Raw genomic sequence first — 22,819 nt, forward strand, 5'->3', positions numbered from 1 at the left:
AGCAGTGAAATAACTTCCCTGAGGAAATAGTATCACTGTTATGAACACTTGTGTCATTTGTCTTCTGGTCATAAGGAGTCAAATCACTGAGTTTCCCACTCACTCAGCACAGAATTCCCCCCTCCTGTTTGGTCTGACTGCCTCTTCCTCTCCCAGGCTTCAGAGATCATGGCACAAGTTTGCACTAGCTTACAGAAACTGTGTTATTTTCCTGTCTTGTTGTGACTGGCACCTGGTTTGTCTGTTGCCAGCTAATCCCAACTTCCTACCTGTCTCACTCACCTACAGATTTTTTCCTTGCTGTCAGTCTTCCAACCCCCAAGTGTATTAGGATAGAGGAGGAGGAGGAGGTGGTGTTGGTAGGGGGGGAGGTGTTGCCAGCAACCATCTGACCACCCTGCTTTATGAATATTAAACACAGGCATGCCTCTCGCTCCTCCTGCAAGCTCTGCATAGATGAAGCAGTCCGTCACTCTGCTCACAGACGGTCTTTTAGGTCTTGCCTCTCATTGTCTGTCTCATCGAACGGTTGCAGCTGATTTGCAAAAAAAGAAAAGGAGCAGAATCAATAATAAAATAAAGAATAAAAGGATCCACTGATAAAGGGAGGCTGGCTGCTGGCTGCTTTGCATTCAGGATCGGCGTGCAATAGAAAAGTGTGTTGGTTTCCACTCGTGCATGCTGAAATCGGCAGCCTATATCAGAGCTGTGGAGCGCTCGCAGCTTTCATTGGCGTCTGAGCAGCAGTTGCAGAAGAGAGGCAATGCTTTTACGAAGGAGACCCCTCTTAAGTGATATATACTCCAGGCTTATCATTGTCTTACTATGCTTACGGGTAAAGGTATGTTTCAAATCTTCCTCTGGATCTCCCTGCAAAAAAGAGTCACCTGTAAGGATGATCTGATCTTTTTAAGTTTATCCATTTTATTTTATTTTTGTACTACTTGGATGTTTAGCCATTTCTCCCACCATTCATCGTTCCTGTAGATTGTTCTTTGTATCTAGTGCACTTTTGTGCATGCATTTAACATGCATTTTTTTGCAATTTGTGCACTTTCTTTTAATTTTCTATAATGCTCAAAGGGTTTTTTTTGTTTTTCTTTTTTTTTTAACTTTTCCTAATTTTTTTTTTTTGTAACAGGTGTCTATAGCGTCAGGGCAATTCGAGTTGGAAATACTATCTATGCAGAATCCCAATGGAGAGGTGCTGAATGGAAATTGCTGCGACGGCACCCGGAACCCAGTTGACAGAAAGTGCACCAGGGATGAGTGTGACACTTACTTTAAAGTTTGCCTAAAGGAGTATCAGTCCAGGGTGTCCGCGGCGGGGACGTGCAGCTTCGGAGCTGGGTCTACCCCCGTCCTAGGAGGGAATTCCTTCAACCTTAAACTCAACCGGAATAGTGAGAGGAACAGGATCGTGCTCCCTTTCAGTTTTGCTTGGCCGGTGAGTCACATGGGATTACTTGTGAACCTTTTTTTATTTTGTCCACACGCAATGTTCTTTGCTTTTTTTGCAAGTAAGGCATTTTTTTTACATATATATATTTTTTTTATTATTATTATTCTTTTGCTACCAAAATGGCCCTGCAACGCAGTCAGTGCCAGCTAAGGTGCCAACATTGTCCACAGCGCTGCACATCAGGAACCAAGCAAAACTTTTGACTTCTAAGCACGTGTATGCACAAAAAAGAGGATACTGGCTGCAGTGTTCAATGCGTTGCAGATCCGTTCTGGCAGCCAAAAAAAATAAATAAAGTAGATGTTTTATTTAGTAGGTAATCGTTTATTAAGGAATCAAGACCTCAGCTGTCAGTGTGATGGTGTTGCAATGGGTTAACTCATCTACTGCCTGTGCTCCTAGGCTCAAGCAGGAATGGATACAAATTGGATGAGGAGGGAGGTTGACGAGTAGAGAAGTGGACTGATCTCCAGAAGTTGACCCAGGAGAGAGGGAGGAGTGCCTGTGAATAGAGTGCTGTGCTCACTTCAGTGCTGCATGTATAAAGCTATGTCAGTGGATCCTAAACTTTTTCAGTTCAAGGCACCCTTAGGGTCTCCATAAATTTTTTTCAAGGCACCCCTAAGCCAAAATAATTACCAAGTAGTCCCCCGTCTTGCTTACCACCAGCCCTGGCCGCGGCACCCCTGTATAATAACCACGGCACCCCAGGGAGTCGCGGCACACAGTTTGGGAACCACTGAGCTATATATTGATGTGGCAGCACGCTGTATTGGAATGCTGCTTGAGATCCCTTACCTGCTTGGTGAATGTATTGGGAGGTCAGAAGTTCGGTGCGGTGTTCCAAGTAGAATTGACAAGCTAGGGCTGGATTAAATCTCCTCTAAACCTCTCTAGCAGTGTCCGGTTGGGCTGAGTGTTCCAATCCCCCTCCCCTCTTGTGGTTTTAATATGTTTGTGTATCTACAGCTGTAGAAAAGCTATTGGCAAGAGTAGGGTGAGTGATTGCGATATGGTGAAAGGGGAAATGTACAGCCAGAACTTGCTGTAAACTCTCTAGATACACCTGCCTATCGGCACATTGTCTTTTGGGAATGTGTGGAGAAAAAAAAAAAAGAATGATTGACAGTTGTGTTTTACATGGGATTTTGAAATGCCTCATTTGCACCACTTCCTTCTGTGAATGACAAGTGTTCTTTCATGTGGTTTAAATTGGTAAACTCAAGCCAGACTGGGTGGTAATTGCCCTTCTGCTACCCAGGGAGACTGTTATTGCTTTTGTAAGATATCCATTTCTTCCCATGCTTATGGAGGCAAGCCTGGCATTAATCCAGGAGGAACATGGTTTTAGACTGTGTCCTCATACCTATGGTAACTCCCTCCCTGATGGAATTGTTGCCCTGCCCTTCCCCTCCAGCTGTGTCCTTCCATCCCAGCCAGGTGTTGCAGGGTGGTGTGCAAGATCCATTTAATCTAGGAGTGCCTTTTGTATTAATCATTGCTGTTTTGCTTTGGAGCTGTAAACTTTCTAGTATATCCCTTTTATAGCCGTGATTCCAAAGTTCCTTCTTGTTTGTCAGTGATTTTGATACACACAAATCAACTTGTGATGTAACAGTCAGATACCACTCAAACCCAGTGGGCACATTAGTTTAAGCTATGCTACCTCTTAATCCAATTCAGGAGATGGTGGAGGCACGAGGGTTTGTAGCCAAGATTTGAGCTCATGTAAGGGTTCCAGAGATTGTTCAAGTGGAGCAGTACTGAGAATCGTGTGTGTTTGCACTTCACAGAAACTGCTTACCATATACTTAGAATATTTTGTTTTGCAAACTTAATATTGGAGAAAACATTTTTTGTTTTTTTATGTTTGTTTTTTTTTTTAAGTGTTTTTGATGCAGCTGACTCCTAAAGTGCACTTGCCCAGTTTCTGAGAAGGTGTTAATGTGCTAATTCTTTATTGTGACAACATCAATGTATTTAAAGTAAATCTGTAATTGTTTTCAATAGTTTGAGTAAAACATAATTTGCAAATTGGCTTTAGATTCTCTGATCACGTCCTTCTGAATTTCTAGAACTGTGCTAGATAGTGTGTTGAAAATACTGGTGTATAGTTTTTGTCTTCTATTTCCATGCTGGTTACTAAATTAACTGGATATCTCTCCTCTTTGAGTGCGGGCATCTGATGCTTAACCTTGAGGGGGTTTAATTGGCTCTAAGGCCAGTTCTCTTTTGTCTTGTGGTGGTTTTCACTCTCAGGCTTTCAACCTTGTTATTGCCCAATGGGACCACAGAATTTTTTTTTTTTTTTGTTAAGTAATGAGGCCACCCCGGTTGTAACAGACTATAGTATGGAAGCAATCACATGTCCTGGGCTGCTACTCTGTCAGTCTCCTTTAGAAGTCTGTATTCTGCCATTTGATTTACAAGTGTATCGTATAACAACCATAAGAAGAATGCAGAAATATATATTTTTCTCCTCTTCCATCGTGTTAAGAATACTGTCTCCTGTTCCTCCGCTATGTCCGCCTACTTCCCCGAACTGCAGATTTGGAAATAGTTTCGCTTTGGGGAGATACTGGCAGAATACCTTGGTGAACACAAGTAGCCTCTGTTGGTAGAGCGAGAGCCAGGTTTTGCTTGCAGTGAGATAAAACTGTTATCAAATATACCATCAAAGGGATAAAAGGTTTTATAAAAATCTGTGGTATTTGAAGTCCTGCCAATGCGTGCAGTGCCTCCATTGTTGTCGCATTTGACTTTTCTTTCCCATTCTTGCTTTGAAGGACAGGCTCGTTCGGATGTTTGCCTTCCAATCTGAGGAACTAAACTCAGGTGTTTGATCCTGTGCAGAGTTTATTCTGTTCTGTGTTATGGGTTTATGAAGCACTACTGTTTTCTTATCTGTCCTGGGCGGAACAAGGGACATTGTGATGAGCATTTAACAGTTCTTAGACCCAAAGCATTTTGGCAGACTCTTGCTGATTATAACAAGTATGTTCTCATGTATGAGAGCTGTTTTGCCTACTACTTATTGATTAGTAACAACAAGCATGTGTTTTACGATTTTCAGTGATAATGTGGCCACTAGGAGGTACTGTTTCATGTAGTGAATGACTGGTGTTTCACTTGGATTTTTGGTAGGGAATCTATATGGCAGCTTCCACTTATAAATGCAAGTCTACCTCAAAATAAGTTTCTCTGTGTATAGGAATTTGATGCTTGTATTTTCCAGAGCATCTAAAGGATCTGGAGGGGAATGAAAGTGTATCATGTTTATAGATGGGGGTACATTGTCCTTTATGAAAAATAAAACCCAGATTTGCTCACATAAACTACCGTATGTGTGATAGCTTGCCCACTACTAATCTATGACCTGTGTTAGGAATTGGTGTAAGTGGGACTGGCCAATTGTTTAGTGCCTTCTTTGTGTTTTTGTGTTTAATTCACGGATTGGATAACAGAGATCTCTGTTGTGTAGGTTTGAGTAATGAGTCTGGAGAATAGAGGGTTGTAAATAAATTTTTAAAGTCATCAGTTTGACAAAGTTGCTAGGTTACAGTCTAACTTGGGACAATACAAGTTGACTAAGCTTTGCTGCACCTGCGATTGGGAATGCACCCACTGTAACCAGTATCTTCAAATTAACCCTGTTTTTGCCTTTTTGATTCTTTCTAATTGCGTTATGTCAGCTTGGACTCAGTGTTTGTGTTTTGGATAATTTCATTTATTTAGTCTTTTAATTAATCATGGTCTGTCCCAGTAATTCAATTCCATATGTCTCAGGGTTTTAAGGCTGTCTGTACATGGCGGTGTATATTCTATTATGGCTTATATTGTGGTGTGTGTTTTGTTTTGAAGCGCATGTAAATAAATATTTGCTTGTTTTGGTGCTTTTTGTCTGTCAAGCTGGTATTATTTGTAGACTCGGGACTCCATTGGAGTCATGACACATTGGTAACAGCCTATTTAAAAATAAAAAGATGAAGTTTCTCAGCTGAGAAACAACTTGGAGAATGCTTGGGAAATTACAAAATAGAAATTAAATAGTCGTGGGGCATGGGTTTGGTATTTCACAATAGAGCTACAAATTTGCATCCAGTATTGTGGGATTTTGTTTATAGAACCTCAACTGTGATATTATTAGCTTTTGTATTTTTTATTTTTATTTTTTTTAAACGAGATAGGTCATGGGCATGGCATAGGTCAATGCGGGCAGCTGTTCTGGCATGTAGAATACCAATCTTTTGTTTAGTTAACCTAAGTCACATCATGGAATTTGGGGGGGGGGGTTACTTTTGAAGGGCAAGACTGCAGAAGTGTCACAGAAAGCTGCATATAGTGCTACATATATTGTGGGGTCTTTTGTTTGCATTTTTTTGCATTATAAATTTCAAACACCCTTGTTGCATGTGATATATGCATTTATCTTTTGCTTTGGATGATGTTTGGTCATTGTGCTTTAACGAGAAGTGGCTTCTTTTAATTAGTTATTTTTCCTCAATCCTCATCAGGCCGAGGTACTTCTTTCATGGGTCAATCATTGTGGGATTTAAATCTTTAATGGCCTTTAACTGGATGATACCTTTGGTTACATAATGCCTGCTCTGAGCTGATTAGACATCTTTAATTAAAGTGGCCAACATTTTGGTTAGGGCTTACAAGTTAGACTTTGGTGGCATAATTACGAAAACTGGTGCACAAGCAAATTTTTTAATTGTTTGCTGTCAATATCAACTACAACTCCCAGTCTACTCTTAGCAGAGCAACTGGAAGCTGTAGTTTAACAGCGGGATATCTACTCTAGTAACTGTGCCATGTGTGTCAGTGCGTGACCCTCCTTTCACTTGAGGTTTGCAAGTTTTTGTCCCATTGCTGCTCATTACTATGAGTAAACGGATCATATGTACAAATAAATGGTGTTTGTTTTATTTTGTTTTTTTAATTTTGTAAATGTAACTTTATGAAGTCCTCCCTCATTTTACCAGACTATACTAAACTTTCTTTTCCATGGCTTTTTTTTTCCAATGCTAAATTAGAATATCTAGCAAATGTGACAGGGTTAAATTATTGTATTTAATACATCACTTATAAAAACACAGATGAATTGTATTGGCATTCCACAATCCCCTTGAGTTTAGAATTGATGTGCTAAACTCTAGTGACCTTTTCCCGTTGCACAGATAAGGAAAAAAAAAACTATGCAGAGCTGCCATCTTTTGTCTGGGCGTTCCAGCTGTTGGACTACAGCTCTCATCAGCTAGTGGCAGTAGTCACTAAAAAGCGGGTTTAAGTTTAAAAGGCCGTCCCATATTTAAATAATATCTGTAATAAAGCTAATATTTGCCCAAGAGAGGCTTTTTGTTTTATGATTGTGATAGAAATACCCTTTAAGGAGCTTTTGTGAATCCCATTACTAGTATTCTGGCTTTGTATCTCTTCAAAATGCAGTTCTACTGGAGAAAGGGCAGCTTACAGTGATATCACAGCACTGATTGTGGAAATAAAATATAACTTACATCGTTTATGTGCAAAAAAACGCATCCAATCACAGCACTGTGCACTCCCCTGCAACGTCCTCGCAAAGCTGCCGGCTGCGTGATTGTATCAGGTAGTGTTCAGGTGGATGAACACCTGCAAAGAAGATAACACAAAATGGAGGTTGGCGTGGAAGAGTGCAGGTCACAGTCCCAAGGCTGTGTAGGTATGTTATACACAGCAAGCAAACTAAGCAATATAATTCCACAAGAGGACAAACATTCCTGTATCTTCTAAACAAATATATAGGTCTGGGCTTCCAATATTTTTATTAATTTTTATTGAGGTAGACAATGCAATAAACATTATCATACGAAAACAGTCAAGAAAATATAGCAGTTGAAGAAAACTAACAGAGCCTGATAACACCATTAGAACACTCAAACATCAAGAACAAGTACAGTGAGCAACATAACAGATAAATAACCAGAGGCAGTCAAATCGGCTTTATGGTTACACTGTGATCGGGAGATCCGCTTCCAATGTTTTCAATGGAAGCCACTTGTTGCTAGCTACACCATTCCTTACTCCCTGCTGTATGCTAGGGGCAGTATTTTGTGTGATGTGACCCATTAGCCTAATAATTGAATACTTTGACATAACACTTGGGTAATGGGAACATGTCTACCTCATTACTATATAATGTAGCTTTCTGTCAGATAACTTGGTTAATTAGGCATTTTGAAACTGGTTTGTTGAGGTGTAATGTTGTAGATAAGATAATCTGCACAGGCAATCGTAGTGTCTCAATGATGGTTAAAAGGTCATGGGTGTTCCATAGAGATGGTGTATTACACTTACAGCATATCATATCTATGCGGTCTTTGATAAGTGTTTTAGTGAAGAAATCGTAAAATGTAGATGGTGGTTGCCAAACATTCAAAGTCCTTTCACCAGCTCAATCCATTTTCTGCACTCCTGGTAAATAAGTAGAAAGGGCTCTTGTTCCTGCTTGCTGTGTGTGAACCTGACTGCTGTGCTTGGCTGCCCAGATGGTATTCTATTAACCTTACCACCCTTTTGTAACTAGTGCATTTAATTATCTGTGGGATTCTTTAAGATGGTTGGTTAATGTCAAATGGGGAGTAAGCTATTTGTAGTCTGGTAATGAATGTCTACCTTGATATTTATTTTAGTTTATTATGTCCATAGGCAGTCACTCCTTAAAGGGATTCCCATCTTCATATAACTTTAGCTATTGGCCTGTACTAAACCAAAGATGCTGATTTTTATCTTTTTCTACCTGATGTCTCTGTTTTTCAGTCTTGTATTTATATAATCGGGCAGAATTATTTATGTTGCTTTGCGATACGACCAACGCTGCTCTTTAGATACGTTTTAATCCAGTGCATAGATCGCAGAAGAGCAGATTTGTATCGCAGAGTAACTAAAAATAAATGACTTTTTCCCTGATTGTATAAAAACATGGCTTGATGGCACAGATGGAAGCTAGATAATAAGCGCTATATTTTATAGAAGTTGCACAAGGGCATGTACAAACCCATAAAGAATAGGTCATTTGATGGTGGAAAAGGATATTATTTTTGTTGTTTCACTGTTAAATGTTGATAACCTTTCAGTGAGATGATGGATAATCTGTAAAAGCATTGATATCGGTTACAAAAAAAAAAAATACAGATCTTTTCTTCATTGGTTTTAATACATGCTAGGTTTTTGTGATTAGGACACATTGTAGTCTGGCCACCCAGACAGGGAATGACTGCTAATATTAACCAAGAACAATAGTGTGGCCATTCTGACTGCAACGAGGATTACAGAACATAATGGGGCCCATCCAAAAATAATGCAAATACAGGACAAGCAACAGGAAGCAGCAGTAGACTCAGCAGAGCTCGGCTCCCAGACAAACCATGGACTTAGTTCACACAATGGCAACTTTAGCACATTATGTATTCACAGGATACTCATTATTCCAGTAGGCTTGCCAGATCAGAGATCAGCCCCGTTTATTGGATACAACACATGCATAGTTGGGATAGTGGCATTTTTTTTGCCCTCTATCACTTGGCAAGGCGGAAGCAGCTGTGTAACATAATTCATTTACTTTCTGTGGCTAGATCAGCCGAATAAAACCCGGTTACTTTTATTTAGTTTATTGATGTGGTTATGAAGCTATTATTATTGATCAACTTGGACTGCTAAGCAATGATCTCAGTACGTTATCATGTATGTTACTCCTTAAGAGTGTGGAAAGTGAATGCTCGTGTAGAGTTGAGTAAGCGGCTTCATGTTGCTGCCCCATCTGTAAATATGGTATTGCTCATCACTTTTTTAGTTTTGTTTTAGGTTCTCTAGGAATTATGTGAAAGCTCGCCTTCCGTCCGGTCAGCGATTTACTGACAAGGCCCAACAAGAGCTTTGATACTTTTTTGTAAAGCTCACAAGCCATTCTCTAGCAGTGACATGATTAGGTGCTGTCTTTTCTAGTTTAAAGCACATTTCTTGGCAAAGTGCGTGGAAAGTGCAACTCCATGATGCATGTGCAGATGGACTGTTTATAATCTGTTTGTAGGCCAGGGAGCAGCTATTACCTTGGTCTTAAACTCGCTGAATCTACATGTCTAATGTTGGTGCACATTCGTCTGTGTGAAAAAATGTCTTTGAAAAGGAAAAGTCCTTAATGAGGACAACTGAAAAACCTGTATATGTAGGCATTGGTATGCTGTTTTCCATGTGTAAACTGTTCTATTAATTACAACACCATCAGATACTCTTTGTATTCTTTTTGATACCCCTTTTTGATGTTTGTTTCCTTTCCTTTAGAAACCTATATACACTAAATAATAGCCGTAATAAATACGTTCACTGCAGTTTCCATTTTCCCAGCACTGGTGAAGTGGTTTGTGCTTATTTTATCAAGTTGACTATAAACTTTGTGAATATATAACTTTGTCACTTACATATATACCACAGCTGGGGTGCAGCACTTTTCACCATAGTTTACCGATTTGTTGGCCTGGAGAAGTTTTATATAAAAATACCTTACGGAGCGTCACTCGCAAAAACTGCTTGTATTGTTATGAAAGAAGTCTGGTTTAATGTACATGCAAGTAATTGGGGGTTTTTGTGTCTGGGCAGGGAGTGATCTGTGTCTTTTAAATATATCGGGCCCATAGACAAGAGGGTAGTGGGGGTTTAAATTGACAATCCGCTTGTGTATCTGTAGTGCAGGCTATGTAGGAGGTTACTGTCCTGTTGCATTAGAGAGTATTTAACAGGAATGTTGAATTTGACTGTATATAACAATTCTTAACCTGATAGAATGCAGACCTGTTTGCATGTTTCATTTGCAAGGTATGCCTTATTTCTTATTTAATCACTGGTTATACAACCTAACTTCAGCACATCTCCATTCTCCCTGTAACTGCATCTAGATGCACTGTGTAGCTGGTACAGTATTCCTGGAGGGGCATATTTTTTGGCTCGAGGTCAGACCTCTAGTGGCTAATTAAGTGTGACATTATCAGTACACAGCTGATCTTTGACACTACGTGGATCTCTCATTTGAATACATTGACTGTGCAGTTTTATTATTTGGGTTGGTTGTATCTTTATCAGAGGTCATCTATGGTCATGGGAACATTAAAACCTGCTGGTTGCTCTCATTCCAGAGAGATTCTGTAAACCTGAATGCAGCAGGGTGGATGTGAGCGTTCATTCACCCATTATTAAACCAACAGTTCCCATTATAGCTGTGGCTTATATATGATGTATACAATCACTGCCAGCCCCAGACACAGCAAGAATAGGCAGGTGTAACAATTGAAGGATTGAATGAGGGATGCAATCGGATTCTCACCAGTACAGTGTCCAATTAAAACAACCAATAGAGTTAAAAATGAGAAAATACTAATTTCCTCCCTTGCCGGTTAGATTTATATTTATTTACCCATTTTTGGTGTCTTCCGGCAAGTCTTGACAAAAAGCTGGTTTATTGGCCATACGTTTATTTATTATTTTTTTACGGCTTCCAGAAAGTTTTTAAAATCGCTGGCACATTGGAAAGGCTTGAGGATTGATTGGATTTGGCTCGGACATGAGTTGCTCTATTTCAGTTTGCTAAATGCAGATGAACGTTTGCAATCTGTTATGCTGGGGTGACCTGGTGAGAGGTACTGCCCTGATGGGGGTACTTGCGATACATGTGCATTAATCTTCAGTCAATGTTGCCTATTCACTTGAGAGGTTTTCTATTCAACTTGCATTCAGATGAAACTGGATGCATGAAGGGTACTTTTTGGAGGGAAAAAAAAAAAAGGCAGTTGATCCCTAGGGTGGTCACAAGGACCCATCAGGTGCCACTTGGGGTAATGCTTGACAGAGCACAGAAGCCGCTTACACTATCTCTGTCTATGCTGTGTCCAACCTTCACCCTGGAAAGCCATCATCCTTTGGTAGAGACCCTCTGTGCCCTCTGAGACCTTCAGACACCCGATAGGAGCCACCAGCCACAGGGGTGAGAGAGGAATGCTCAGTTTCAGGCATAGTGAATGTAGTGCCTTTTTGTTATTGGATAAATAGTTGGGTATTGAATTTAGCATTCCAGTCGTGGTAGATATCCCTGGCCTGTTCCTCTCGGTATTATTCAAAGTTCTCGTCTCTCCAGGCTGATTTGGCAGCTCCCATCGTGTAAAGATGTCGGCGGTGCTATTACTTAAAAGGGGAACCTAGAGTGGACTTCATACATTTGCGCAAAAAAGGTTTTAGAAATGCCCCTTACTAGGTTTTCACGGAGTAGGTCTTGGTTCCCATCTTAAATGGTTTGGTCATGCATGTTTTTGGACTTTGGATATCCTAACCAAGATTATCATATAGTAATGTCTTTTTGTTCTGGAATATGTATTTAAATATTTCACATTATAAAAGTGCTGGTGTCTTTCCAATCCTAATGGTTTTTTTTTGTATTTTTATTTTATTTTATCGTAAACTGCACTACCATTTGTGTATTAGATGATACCAGGTTGCCTAAACACACACACACAGGATTCCCAGGGCTCTGCTGCTTATTTGATACAAAATTTAGTTCACCCACCTCTTAAATGGCAGAGGAGCGGGGTGGGTCAGTAGAAGAACTGATCTTGTGATTGGTCCTCCTGTTTTTGGTGGGGCTGTAAGAGGAACGGAGGAGCCCCCAGGAATCTGTCCAGCACTAGGCACCAGTGTACCCTTTTTTTAAGCTATTGCAAAGCTCGCATGTCTCAAGCATGTGAAAACACTATAAAGATAATATTGACAATGCCCACCCCACACTGATTTTGCTCTTTAAAGCAAAAATCTCATGGTAGGAACATGTCTGTATCTGAGAGGCAGAATGAAGGCGTGGTGATTAATACAAGTATTTCATAGGTTGTTGTGAACAGTTTGCTGTGATTCCCTTTCCAGAGTCATCATGTAGAATAAAAGCCCATAAAAATAGTGTTGTAAATATTAATTTACAGGAGAAAGTAGCGTTGCCTGGCAAATGGTCCTGGCTTGATGGTCTTTGTATTAGCTATTTATGAACATGTCCAAGCTTGTACAGAATTGCTTACTCATCTCTGTATTTTCCCACAGTTATCTATGAACAAAATTGAATCCTGTTCTTTGAATATTAAATATATTTAGGCTGTATTCCAAGCAGAGCCTCACAAAGAAGAGCTTTCCTTCAAAGACTGCGTGCTCTGTCAAGTTATTAGAGGTTGCTTTATGCTGACTTTTGAAGTTCCCTGTATGCCTACACCTTCAAGGTGTTTGCCTGTCTCCATAAATGCTGTATGTGCTTCTGGTTTGTCTTCTATGTAATTACCACATTCCATTTGTTTCCAGATAGTTTGGGATCTACAGCTGGCACCATGGCAGAGCCAAGAAATGTTTTAGTTCCTGTCTTGTTGGGCACTAGCTCCAACTTGCTCGCATGAAAATACAGCCTTGGATTTAGCCACTTCTCGTTGCCTTTAAAGACCTGTTTTTTAAAGTGGTCCAGTTGTAGCTCAGACTTGTCGGGGCTGTAACGCAAGCAGTAGGGAGCTTCTGCCTCTCTGGCGTGCTTTGGGAAGTACAGATAAAAGGTGGCCGGATACAATGGCTGGCAGCCGTCCAGAGTCAGTTTAAGCAGTAGATGCTTATGATTATTACTGGAATGTATGAGATCTGCTGATCAGATTAGTGTGCCTATAAATGTGACACATAGCTGTGCCCTAAAGTTTTTGAATGCTTGGGTCCTAGACTTTTGTATTAAAGAGCCCTCTCCTCCCTCCAACCTCACTAAAATTCATCCGTTCTTTCTCCGGTTACCTGATACTTGTGGGAGCAGTGATGGTCTATTGCAGACAAAGCTTTCAAAGAGGTGCTGAAAGCAATAACTCCCAGGAGACTTCACTTCAGATGCTCAGTGAATTACTGTTTGCAGAACACTATGTATATGTACATATTTTCCATCCATGACATCCGGTTGGTTTGTTTGTCTACTTGTTTACACTTATATTATTTTTTATTTATTTTTTTACCCTCTCTTCCCTGTACTATAGATCACATATTCACTATTTTAATTTTAAATAGCCGTGTTTATTTATTCTGCCCGGTTAAATACATGAGACTCATTAGTGTTGACAAAGATGAGTGATTTAAGGTGAAAGGTCCCTGCTGAATCAGGCTGGATGAGTTCGCTTAGAGGGGTGAAAGAGGATCAGGTTTGATTCAAGTGTAATCTGTTGCCTATTTATGTTTCAGTTGACACAAAGCAACACATAGTTCTGACTTCCTCAGGCATGCGTCTATGTATCAAAGCATGGTATTTAAACGTGTGTATTATAGGTATGAATAATCATGGATTGTATGACTTTTTTACAACATTTTAACTGAACTTCTAATATTTTGCAGAGATCTTACACCTTGGTGGTTGAAGCGTGGGATTACAATAATGAGACCAATGGTAAGAGTCTACAAGCTACTGTATAAATGTATTTACTTTATTAAAACACTTTGTTAGGGGCAGATTCAAGAACAACGTTGGCCGCGCATTATTACCGTTACTACAGTAATTTTAACGCAGATTTTTGCCTGCAGCTCACAGAGCTGCGAGTAATTATGTGCAGCTATTACCGTAGTAATTGTAATGGTGCGCGGCCCGGATTAGTCTTTAGGGGAATTGAATCTGCCCCGTAGTGTACCTGGCTATTGCACACAGTGGAGATGGCCATTTTGAGCCTAACCAATATCCATAAGAATGCAGCCTGTCGGTTCAGTAGGAACCAGTGATACAACTGAGCTTGTGACGTCAATATGCAGGAGACTATGAGAATGCAGGTTAAGTTCACGACAAACCATTGACCTGCCTGAGGCATGTGCAAGCTTACCCGTCGCTTAGTCATTTTAACGGCAGTCAAATTATTGAGGCAAGAGGCACTTCTGTGCCTCGTAGCTTGGCTATGTCAGTATTTCCTAATAAATTGACAGGCCGAATACTAGTAAATCCCAAACCACAAAATGGCCGTCTTCAGTGTGTAAGAAACCTTACTCACAATATCTCCCTCCCTCTCGCACACATCCAGGTAGGTAGTGCATGCTGTTCTGAAGGGATCAGTCAGAACCTACAAGCCGTAAAGCAGTTTTTCTGTATTAAATTCCTCAACACATTGTTTATTTTTTGTGCTCGGGGGGGGGGGGGGGGGGGGGAGTGTCAGCCACAGTCCACTCCCATAAAGAGTCCACAGTGGGTTTCCTTGTTGACCTTCAAGCCAAACGGCTAGGGTTGTGTGATGGAAGTTTTGTTTTTAGTTCTCCTTTTCCAGCAAGCTGATGGTATTCCCAGAGCTCGTCATCTAAGTGTGTTTGTAGCCTGAAAGCCCCATGTGAAGATTACCATTATTGGATATGAAAATGTTTTGAAATGTATAATGACAGAGGGCAGGTGCAGGCCAAGGTTGTAGAACTACATTACTGTCCTCTAAGGATTATAAGAATAAATGTTTCTTGACACCTTTAGAATCCTGACCCTCTTTAAACGCAGAAGGAGCGTTGCAGAAAGAATGGATGGTTCAACATAAATGTGTGTTAAACTTAAGTTTTTAATTCAATCAAGATCAGCTTAATTTGAAGATACTGTAGCAAAGAGCATTTTTGGATGTACTTTTTTTCAGTAGGTTTTAAAGGGTCATAGAAAGGGGTGTTTGATCAAGACATGGGGCCTGATTCATTAAGGAACTTAAATTTAAGAAGTTTCTAATTTAAGCCAACTGGACAAAAACATGTTACAATGCAAGGGGTGCAAATTAGTATTCTGTTTTGCACATAAGTTAAATACTGACTGTTTTTTCATGTAGCACACACATACTTGATAGCTTATTTGTACACTGAAATTTAAAGTTGATATTTGTGTGCTACATGAAAAAACAGTCAGTATTTAACTTATGTGCAAAACAGAATACTAATTTTCACCCCTTGCATTGTAACATGGTTTTGTCTAGGAGACTTAAATAAGAAGTTTCTTAAGTTAAGATTCTTAATGAATCGGGCCCATGTTTTGTAAAGTCTGATAAATGATGTTTAATGTTGATCATGCTAAACACTGAAGGTGTATGAACCTGTGTGCTCCCTACTTGACAATTGCTCACTACATGGCTCTCTATCCTGAGAACATACTTTGAATAATCTGTTTAATAATGGGGACAGAGTACAAATTTTGTGTACACTTTTAACAGGTGATTTCCAATGTGTGTGTGTCTGAGAATATGTATACTTATCTCAACTGTGATTTGTAGTCTAAAGATGGCTGTCCAGAAAATACTGATTTGCTTGTAAAAACATTAAAATATTTTTACATTCACAATGGAATGAATTCCAAATAAATCACAGGAGGTTCTTAAAAGTACCTCCCGGAACATTTTCCCCCCACACTGTTTGTTATAGAAGACTCTTACAACTTATTTTTGTTTGCTATGCTAAACGGTCTGTCCTTGTGCTTTTTCTTTCCACTGTGTGCAAAGTTAATTTAAATGTTTTATGATAATTCTTCACTTTGCAGTCAAAGCAGAGCTTGCTGCAGGTCGTAAGACAGTGTCAGATCGTTTGAGTCATAAGGCCCAAGGTACAGAGTGAAATACCACAGATATATACAATATTCCGGGCTACTGTGAAATATTATTTCAGGTTATAATGTTAAGCAGACGCGTGTTTTGAAAGGACAGGTTGAGTGCCTTGGTGTGTTCAGAATATGTTGGCAGTGTGTTACAAGGTTTTTTTTTTTTTTTCCCCCTAAATGTTTTGTTGATATCTGTTGCTTCCCCCTGACTTTAGAGACCTCTGGCACTTGTAATTAGAGATTTTAGACCAAGAAACTTTTGCTTGTTTTTTTTTTTTGTTTTGTGTTTTAACTATTGCAACTAAAGTGTACATTTGCTTTATTTGGATGCAAAGGAGGATGGTTTTCTGCATATGTGATATTTTATTTATATATATATATATATATATATATATAATTTATAAATAAATTAATTTTTCTCTTTTGTTCCATTTTTATTGTCACTGTAAAACACAACACCCCAGACAGCCATGTTATTTATTCCTGTATTCTTTTTACAGACAATGATGATGACATCATAGACAAAGCCCCCCACTCCGGTATGATCAACCCTAGTCGCCAATGGCAAACTCTCAAGCAGAACGCTGGCATGTCCCACTTCGAGTACCAAATCCGAGTAACCTGTGACGACCATTACTATGGGTTTGGCTGTAACAAGTTTTGTCGGCCAAGAGATGATTTCTTTGGACACTATACCTGCGATCAGAACGGCAACAAAACCTGCTTGGAAGGCTGGATGGGCCTGGAATGTAACAGAGGTGCCTGTCTCCTCCATTTGAGCGTACCATTTACTTACATTGAACGCAGATTTTATAGGGGCTGAGTACAACCTCATCAATGCATCGATTGCAATGTACACTCCTGAAATTATCATACCCCCCCCCCCCCCACCTTTAGAATTTGTGTTCTACAGGCACCCTAGTGCAGTGATAGGTGACAGACAACAGGTGACCCTAGGGCAGTGTTGGCTAACCGGTGACGCTCCAGGTGTTGTGAAACTACAAGTCCCAGCATGTTTTGCCAATATATAGCAGCTTATTGCTGGAAGGGTATGCTGGGACCTGTAGTTTCACAACACCTGGAGTGTCCCCTCTGAAGGCTTCACCTGTGGCTCTCTGCTCCTTCTAGTTTTATTGTCTGATTTGTCTTGTTATAGCCTGTGACACTTGTTTAGAACGCCTTCTAATATGTGTTTATAGATAGGTCTATCTTGCTTTGATTAAATGCATTGATTTTGTTTTTTTATACTGAGATTAAGGGCTATGTGCAGGCTTTTTGAACATTAGAGGACTGCCCATGTGGCCCCTGTAGTATCAGGTATTCTATCCCTACCCTAATACATGGCAAAACCACACATGTGATTTATCTGCCGCCAGGGTCATTTTGTACATATTGCATTTTTTTTTTGACTGAGTGAATATTTTACCATAAACCTCCTGCACTACTACTCTCTGCAGGTTTCATTTATAAAATGATTCACCTTTACCTAATTTTCTATTTCCAGCTATATGTCGTCAAGGCTGCAGCGCGAAGCATGGAACTTGCAAGATTCCTGGAGAATGCAGGTAAATTTGCACTTGGAAGTTATCTGGGAAAACAAGTTACGCCTTTGGCTCAATACGTCTTGTGTACTGTTGTCAAATGAACGTAGGATCCTGGTTTTAGTTGTGATGGTGATACTTCGAGTTGTGTGTATAGGATCTACAAAGGGAGCTTTCTCAGTGTACTTCTGCACTACGTGGCATTACAAGGGTTAACACTTTTCACTAGCCATCCCCCACACCAAGTCTATCAATAGGCCAAAAAAGTGAGGCATTCTTTAGAATGGGATTAGTAAAATCTCTGGGTCCCTTAGCTCTTGTGAGCCAGCGTTTGAGTGCTGAGAGGTTAATGGCTCCGATGGAATCTTGTCAGTAGACACTGTTTGTTGCTGGGCTTTGAAGTTGTCCGTGTTCTGGCTTTGATACAATGGGAAGCAGGTTTTATACATACCCGAACAATTTAATAATTAAAATATTGGGAGGACTTTGGAATTACAGATCTTCTTTCATCAAGCCATTATCCCATTGTTAAGCTTATGCTATAACTTGGGAAGATAAAACTTAAAATATAAATGTAAAAATTGTGGATAAATGTGTATTGTTTTGTCTGGCCCAAAAATGTCCTAATTGAGTGGAAAAATGACATTATCATATCATGCTGACCAAGTCTACGTTGCTGCCTAATTTTGCTTAATGTCTGACCTTTTGTCTGAAGTACGAGTTATATATTTGCATGTTCTGTGATCACATTGTTAAACTGTAGATATAACATACTTTGCCTTAGGCATATTACCCAGTAACTCGGATCATGAGGTGAATAGCAGTTTAAGAGGGCTAATGACTTCTGCTCTTGTCACCAAAATAAACATGCCTTGCTGTGTCCCTACAAGAACAGGCTTTGTTTTCAGATTTTTAGGCCTTTCTCTTTCTAGTTTATACCTCCCACTCGACGCCCAGACATGCACTATTGCTTATATTTGCTTAAGGTGCAACTTTCTCACACTTTATTTGCATATTTAAGAAAAAAAAAAAAAATCTTGTCTTTTGAGAAGCCCGAACAATGAAACGGCATGTGATTGGATAAACAGAAAAGCTAAATTACAGGCATCTAATTGAGATGGATGCTGGGCAGTGTAGTATGCGTCCAAGACAAAACCAGGGTGGCTAATCTTTTGTTTCAGACAGAAATATATATATATATATATATATAATATTTCACCATATAGTATTTTTAGATAAAGGCAGCTACAATAATGTACTGTCTTAGGAGATTCTAAACAAAAACTAGGCTATGGAAAGAGTTGGTGATCTCATTTTAAATTGCGATATATTTATTTTTACTTTAATCCCTTTATTATGCGACTATTCAGTTTTGGTGTTAAAAATGTTTTGATTAAATATTTTAATCAAGCAAATTGCTGAACAGCTTTTCAAAAAAAAATATATTATGGTCCGCAGTAGCAAGTGCAAAGGACAATCCATGTTCTGTGGGTACAGGAGGGTATCGACATTGCTGCAGCATTTAGCCAACACAGTTATGGTGAATTCTTTTGAACTTGCAAAAATGTTAATTGGGTGTTTTGGTGTTTTTTTTTGTTTGTTTTTTTTTAAACAAAGTTGCATGAGAGTGGAAACTGCATCTTGTGACTGTTTCATTTTCTGTGTTATATTTTATTGGTTTTCATTAAAGAAAACCGTGACGTAGAATGAACGATTTGCAACTTTGGGATAAGAATGTATGGATCAATTTTTATACAGAGTGTCTGAAAAAGTTCAATGCCTTTTTATGGGTCAGATATATAACTAATCTAATGCTTGTCATATAAATACTAACAGGGACTCTTAAAACATAGGGTTAAATAGACTTGCTACTTAATAAAAAAAAAATATATTCTCCCCCTTCAGCTTTCCCATGATATGGATTTGCTGCGGCAGACTTCTATTTGAAGTCTGAATGACCTCCATCTAATGGTTTATTTTTATAATTTCTACGTCTGCTTTGGGGGAAGTTTTGGTCTCGGCATTGCTGGAGTGTTTAGCTTTAGAGACCATGCCGGAACATTGAAGACCCCACCAGCCTTTCTCCTATCTCCAGTTCTGACTTCATGTGGTTGTAATTTCTAGATGGCGTCCCCTCAGTCCTTGCGGATATAATCAATTTTATGTACAAATGTGATTTCGTGACTCAATATTTTTTCTTCTTCTTTTTTTTTTTTTTAACTCCTTCACGGAATTGGTCTCTTCAGAAAAAGAGAGAGGTCTAATCTGTCTCAAAGCTTCGAGGCTGGAAAAAAAAAAACTTTAACAGGAAAGCAGCGTTTTCATTGTTCTCCCGGACTTTTTCTTTTACACGCAATTGATTGTCCACTCTGACATTGCCTAGAGATTGATTTGTAGAGTGCACCCACCCTCCCTGTCTCATTTGAATGACCTGAGAATAGAGTATTATTGTGTTCAATGGCACCATGCAGGGTCTCCCAGAACAGTTATTCTTTTGTGAAAAGATTGGCTTAGAGACCTTGGCAAAACTACTAGTAGGTTTGTTTACAAGAAAGCACCAAATACACCCTCTAGGAATGCAATCCATTTTTATACATGAGGGAAGGAATCCGCTGCACTGAAGGAGATTTGTATAAACCTTTGTTTGTTTGTTTTTTTTTCTTTTCTCCCCCCTCCCCCAATACAGATGCCAATATGGATGGCAAGGACAGTACTGCGACAAGTGCATTCCTCACCCAGGATGTGTCCATGGCACTTGCACTGAACCATGGCAGTGTCTGTGTGAAACGAATTGGGGTGGTCAGCTATGCGACAAAGGTATGCTAATTATACAGCAAACGCTAAATTCCCAATGTAATGCCCTGGCTCTTCTATGCAAGTTGTGTGCCCCCCCCCCCCCCCTCTATTAAATTACATTCCAGTGCTAAGTTAGCAGTCACAAAGTCAGAATAGACTGATGGTACAGTCGTACTGAAAATACTGTATATAATACTGTATAATTGTTCATCAGTTGAACTGTGTATTCCATTCTTTTTGGCAGATCTGAACTCTTGTGGAACATACCAGCCCTGTCTGAATGGAGGCACTTGCAGCAACACTGGTCCAGACAAATACCAGTGTTCCTGCCCGGAGGGGTATTCAGGGCAAAACTGTGAAATCGGTACGTTTTTGGAGGTTTTGGTTATTAGTATTACTGCTAATCCTACAATAACTGCATGTTTCTGTATATAAATGATGCAGTTCCCCTATTAAGTGTTGGTGTAACTCCATTTATGTTTTGTGTATTCTTTTTTTGTTTGTTGCTTTGTAACTTTAGCATTCTATAAATATGTACATAAACGCCGATTAAGCTTCTATTTTTATTTTGTGAGGGTTTCTTTTTCACAAGCCATTGTATAGCGTTGCCTTCTCCGGAGGTTGTGGGAATCTGTTAGTCCTGGCTCAGACTCAAACTGATCTGAGCTATGGCACATTGATCAGGTCAGCTTAGCATGAAAGATTATTTCCTTCTTGTTTGAAGTCGTGTTAAACCAAGCACTGTTAATGAGAGTAAGATATAGAGGTTTTAGTGCTGCTCACAACTTGGAGAGCAAGGTGGTCTGTATAGGGGGGAGGTAGAAATGTGCAAATATTTTATTTATTTTTTTAATTATATAGATGGTTGTGTTTATTTCTTGTTGGTAAATATCTTTTTCTTTTGTGTTCTTGTTTTTATGCAGCTGAACACGCGTGTCTTTCCGATCCTTGCCACAATGGTGGAAGTTGTTCAGAGACATCTGGGGGCTTTGAATGTAACTGTGCTCCAGGTTGGACTGGCCCTACATGCACGATCAGTATGTATAGCTTAATTTGATTTATTATTCCCGAATGAATGTATAAAATAATTCTATACCTAATGGGGTTTTTTTGTTTGTTTTATTCTAGACATAGATGATTGTGCTCCAAATCCATGTGGGTATGGCGGCACCTGCCAAGATCTAGTAGATGGATTTAGATGCGTTTGTCCTGCCCAGTGGACTGGCAAAACATGCCAAATAGGTAATAACAGTGATGTGTTTCAGGTTTGCGTGTGTCAGGAGGCACAGTGGTTAGCATTGCTGCCTTATAATAATGGGTTCAACTGTGACCAGGGCCCAATCTGCGTTTGTTTGAGAAAAAAATCCATGCAAACAGAAGAACATAGAGTCTAAAAGCATACCGGTATTGGTAATTGGCAGCTGACAAAATGACTTGTTTGTCTGGTAGAGAATTTAGCCCATAAACACCAATCGCTCAGGAACTGACGTGAATGATTGCATATTTTGTGTATAGCGCTGCATAATTTCCTGATGCTATATAAATAAACTCTGATAATAATTGGGTCCAACTGGAGTTCAATCTTTTATTGCAGATAAATTAACTTAAATGGAGCACGAATCATTTTCATCGGAATGTTAGAAAAATAGTTTACCGTTTAATATACTATCCTGTTTGTTGTAGAAAAAGTCTTCTGTGTGGTGGGTGTGTTTTTTTTTGTTTTTTTTATTATTATTATTACCAATAAGAATAAACCAAACTTCAGACTCTGGTTAACAGAGCGCACTAACACCGGGAGGTTTTGATACAGCATTAGCCATAAATAAATGAGTGTGTTTAAACTAAGTAGTATACTCTGGAAAAGCATTTATCCTGAGCCCATGTTCTCCCCTGCTTGGTCCTGTGGGAAAGTTGCTGTCTCTTTTCAGCCGTGTCAACTCCCACAGACCAAGCAGTTTACAGCTGGTTCCAAAATGTGGATGATCTCATGAAGAATGAGTTGTCTACATTCTCTTTATGAAACCCTCTAATCTGGCTGACAATAGTGAAGAAAGTTCTCCTCTGAAATGGTCAAATGCCTCTTAATGTTCTTAATGAGCAGTCGGACAAATAACAGTACGGTTTTAAAGGAGACAATTTAAAGTCTGCTGAAAAGTCTCTCACCTTCCAGGCAAAAACGCTGCAGTGCTCTGTATTCTGTGTGACGGGGTGAGGTTACCTCTCTGTATTTTTATAGGAAATTAGGATTGAGGAATGTAATAAACCCCTAGGATTACTACAGTCTGACATGTATGTTTGGGTCTGGGAAATGCGCTAAGGTTTTTTTTTTTTTTTTTTATTTTCTCAACACAGACTTGACATGTAGACATTTTCTACCATGTGTGTACATATATAAAGATGTAT

The 22,819-nt window shown here is 39.4% G+C and overlaps 1 protein-coding gene across 1 annotated transcript in view; it reads left to right on the forward strand.

Moving 5' to 3' along the window:
• The first annotated feature begins 506 nt into the window (after positions 1-506).
• The window catches only part of JAG1 (jagged canonical Notch ligand 1), a 36,330-nt gene continuing 14,017 nt past the window's right edge, over positions 507-22,819 (forward strand). Inside the window, exons 1-9 of the mRNA XM_075203967.1 lie at positions 507-841; positions 1,142-1,447; positions 13,880-13,931; positions 16,580-16,837; positions 17,584-17,644; positions 20,307-20,437; positions 20,661-20,780; positions 21,340-21,453; positions 21,545-21,658. Coding sequence (XP_075060068.1) covers positions 764-841; positions 1,142-1,447; positions 13,880-13,931; positions 16,580-16,837; positions 17,584-17,644; positions 20,307-20,437; positions 20,661-20,780; positions 21,340-21,453; positions 21,545-21,658 — 1,234 coding nt within the window. The 5' untranslated portion in view covers positions 507-763. The remainder of the gene's footprint in view (positions 842-1,141; positions 1,448-13,879; positions 13,932-16,579; positions 16,838-17,583; positions 17,645-20,306; positions 20,438-20,660; positions 20,781-21,339; positions 21,454-21,544; positions 21,659-22,819) is intronic.

The sequence above is a fragment of the Mixophyes fleayi genome, chromosome 3 (genome assembly GCF_038048845.1).
Source record: "Mixophyes fleayi isolate aMixFle1 chromosome 3, aMixFle1.hap1, whole genome shotgun sequence".
Classification (NCBI taxonomy): Eukaryota; Metazoa; Chordata; class Amphibia; order Anura; family Limnodynastidae; genus Mixophyes; species Mixophyes fleayi.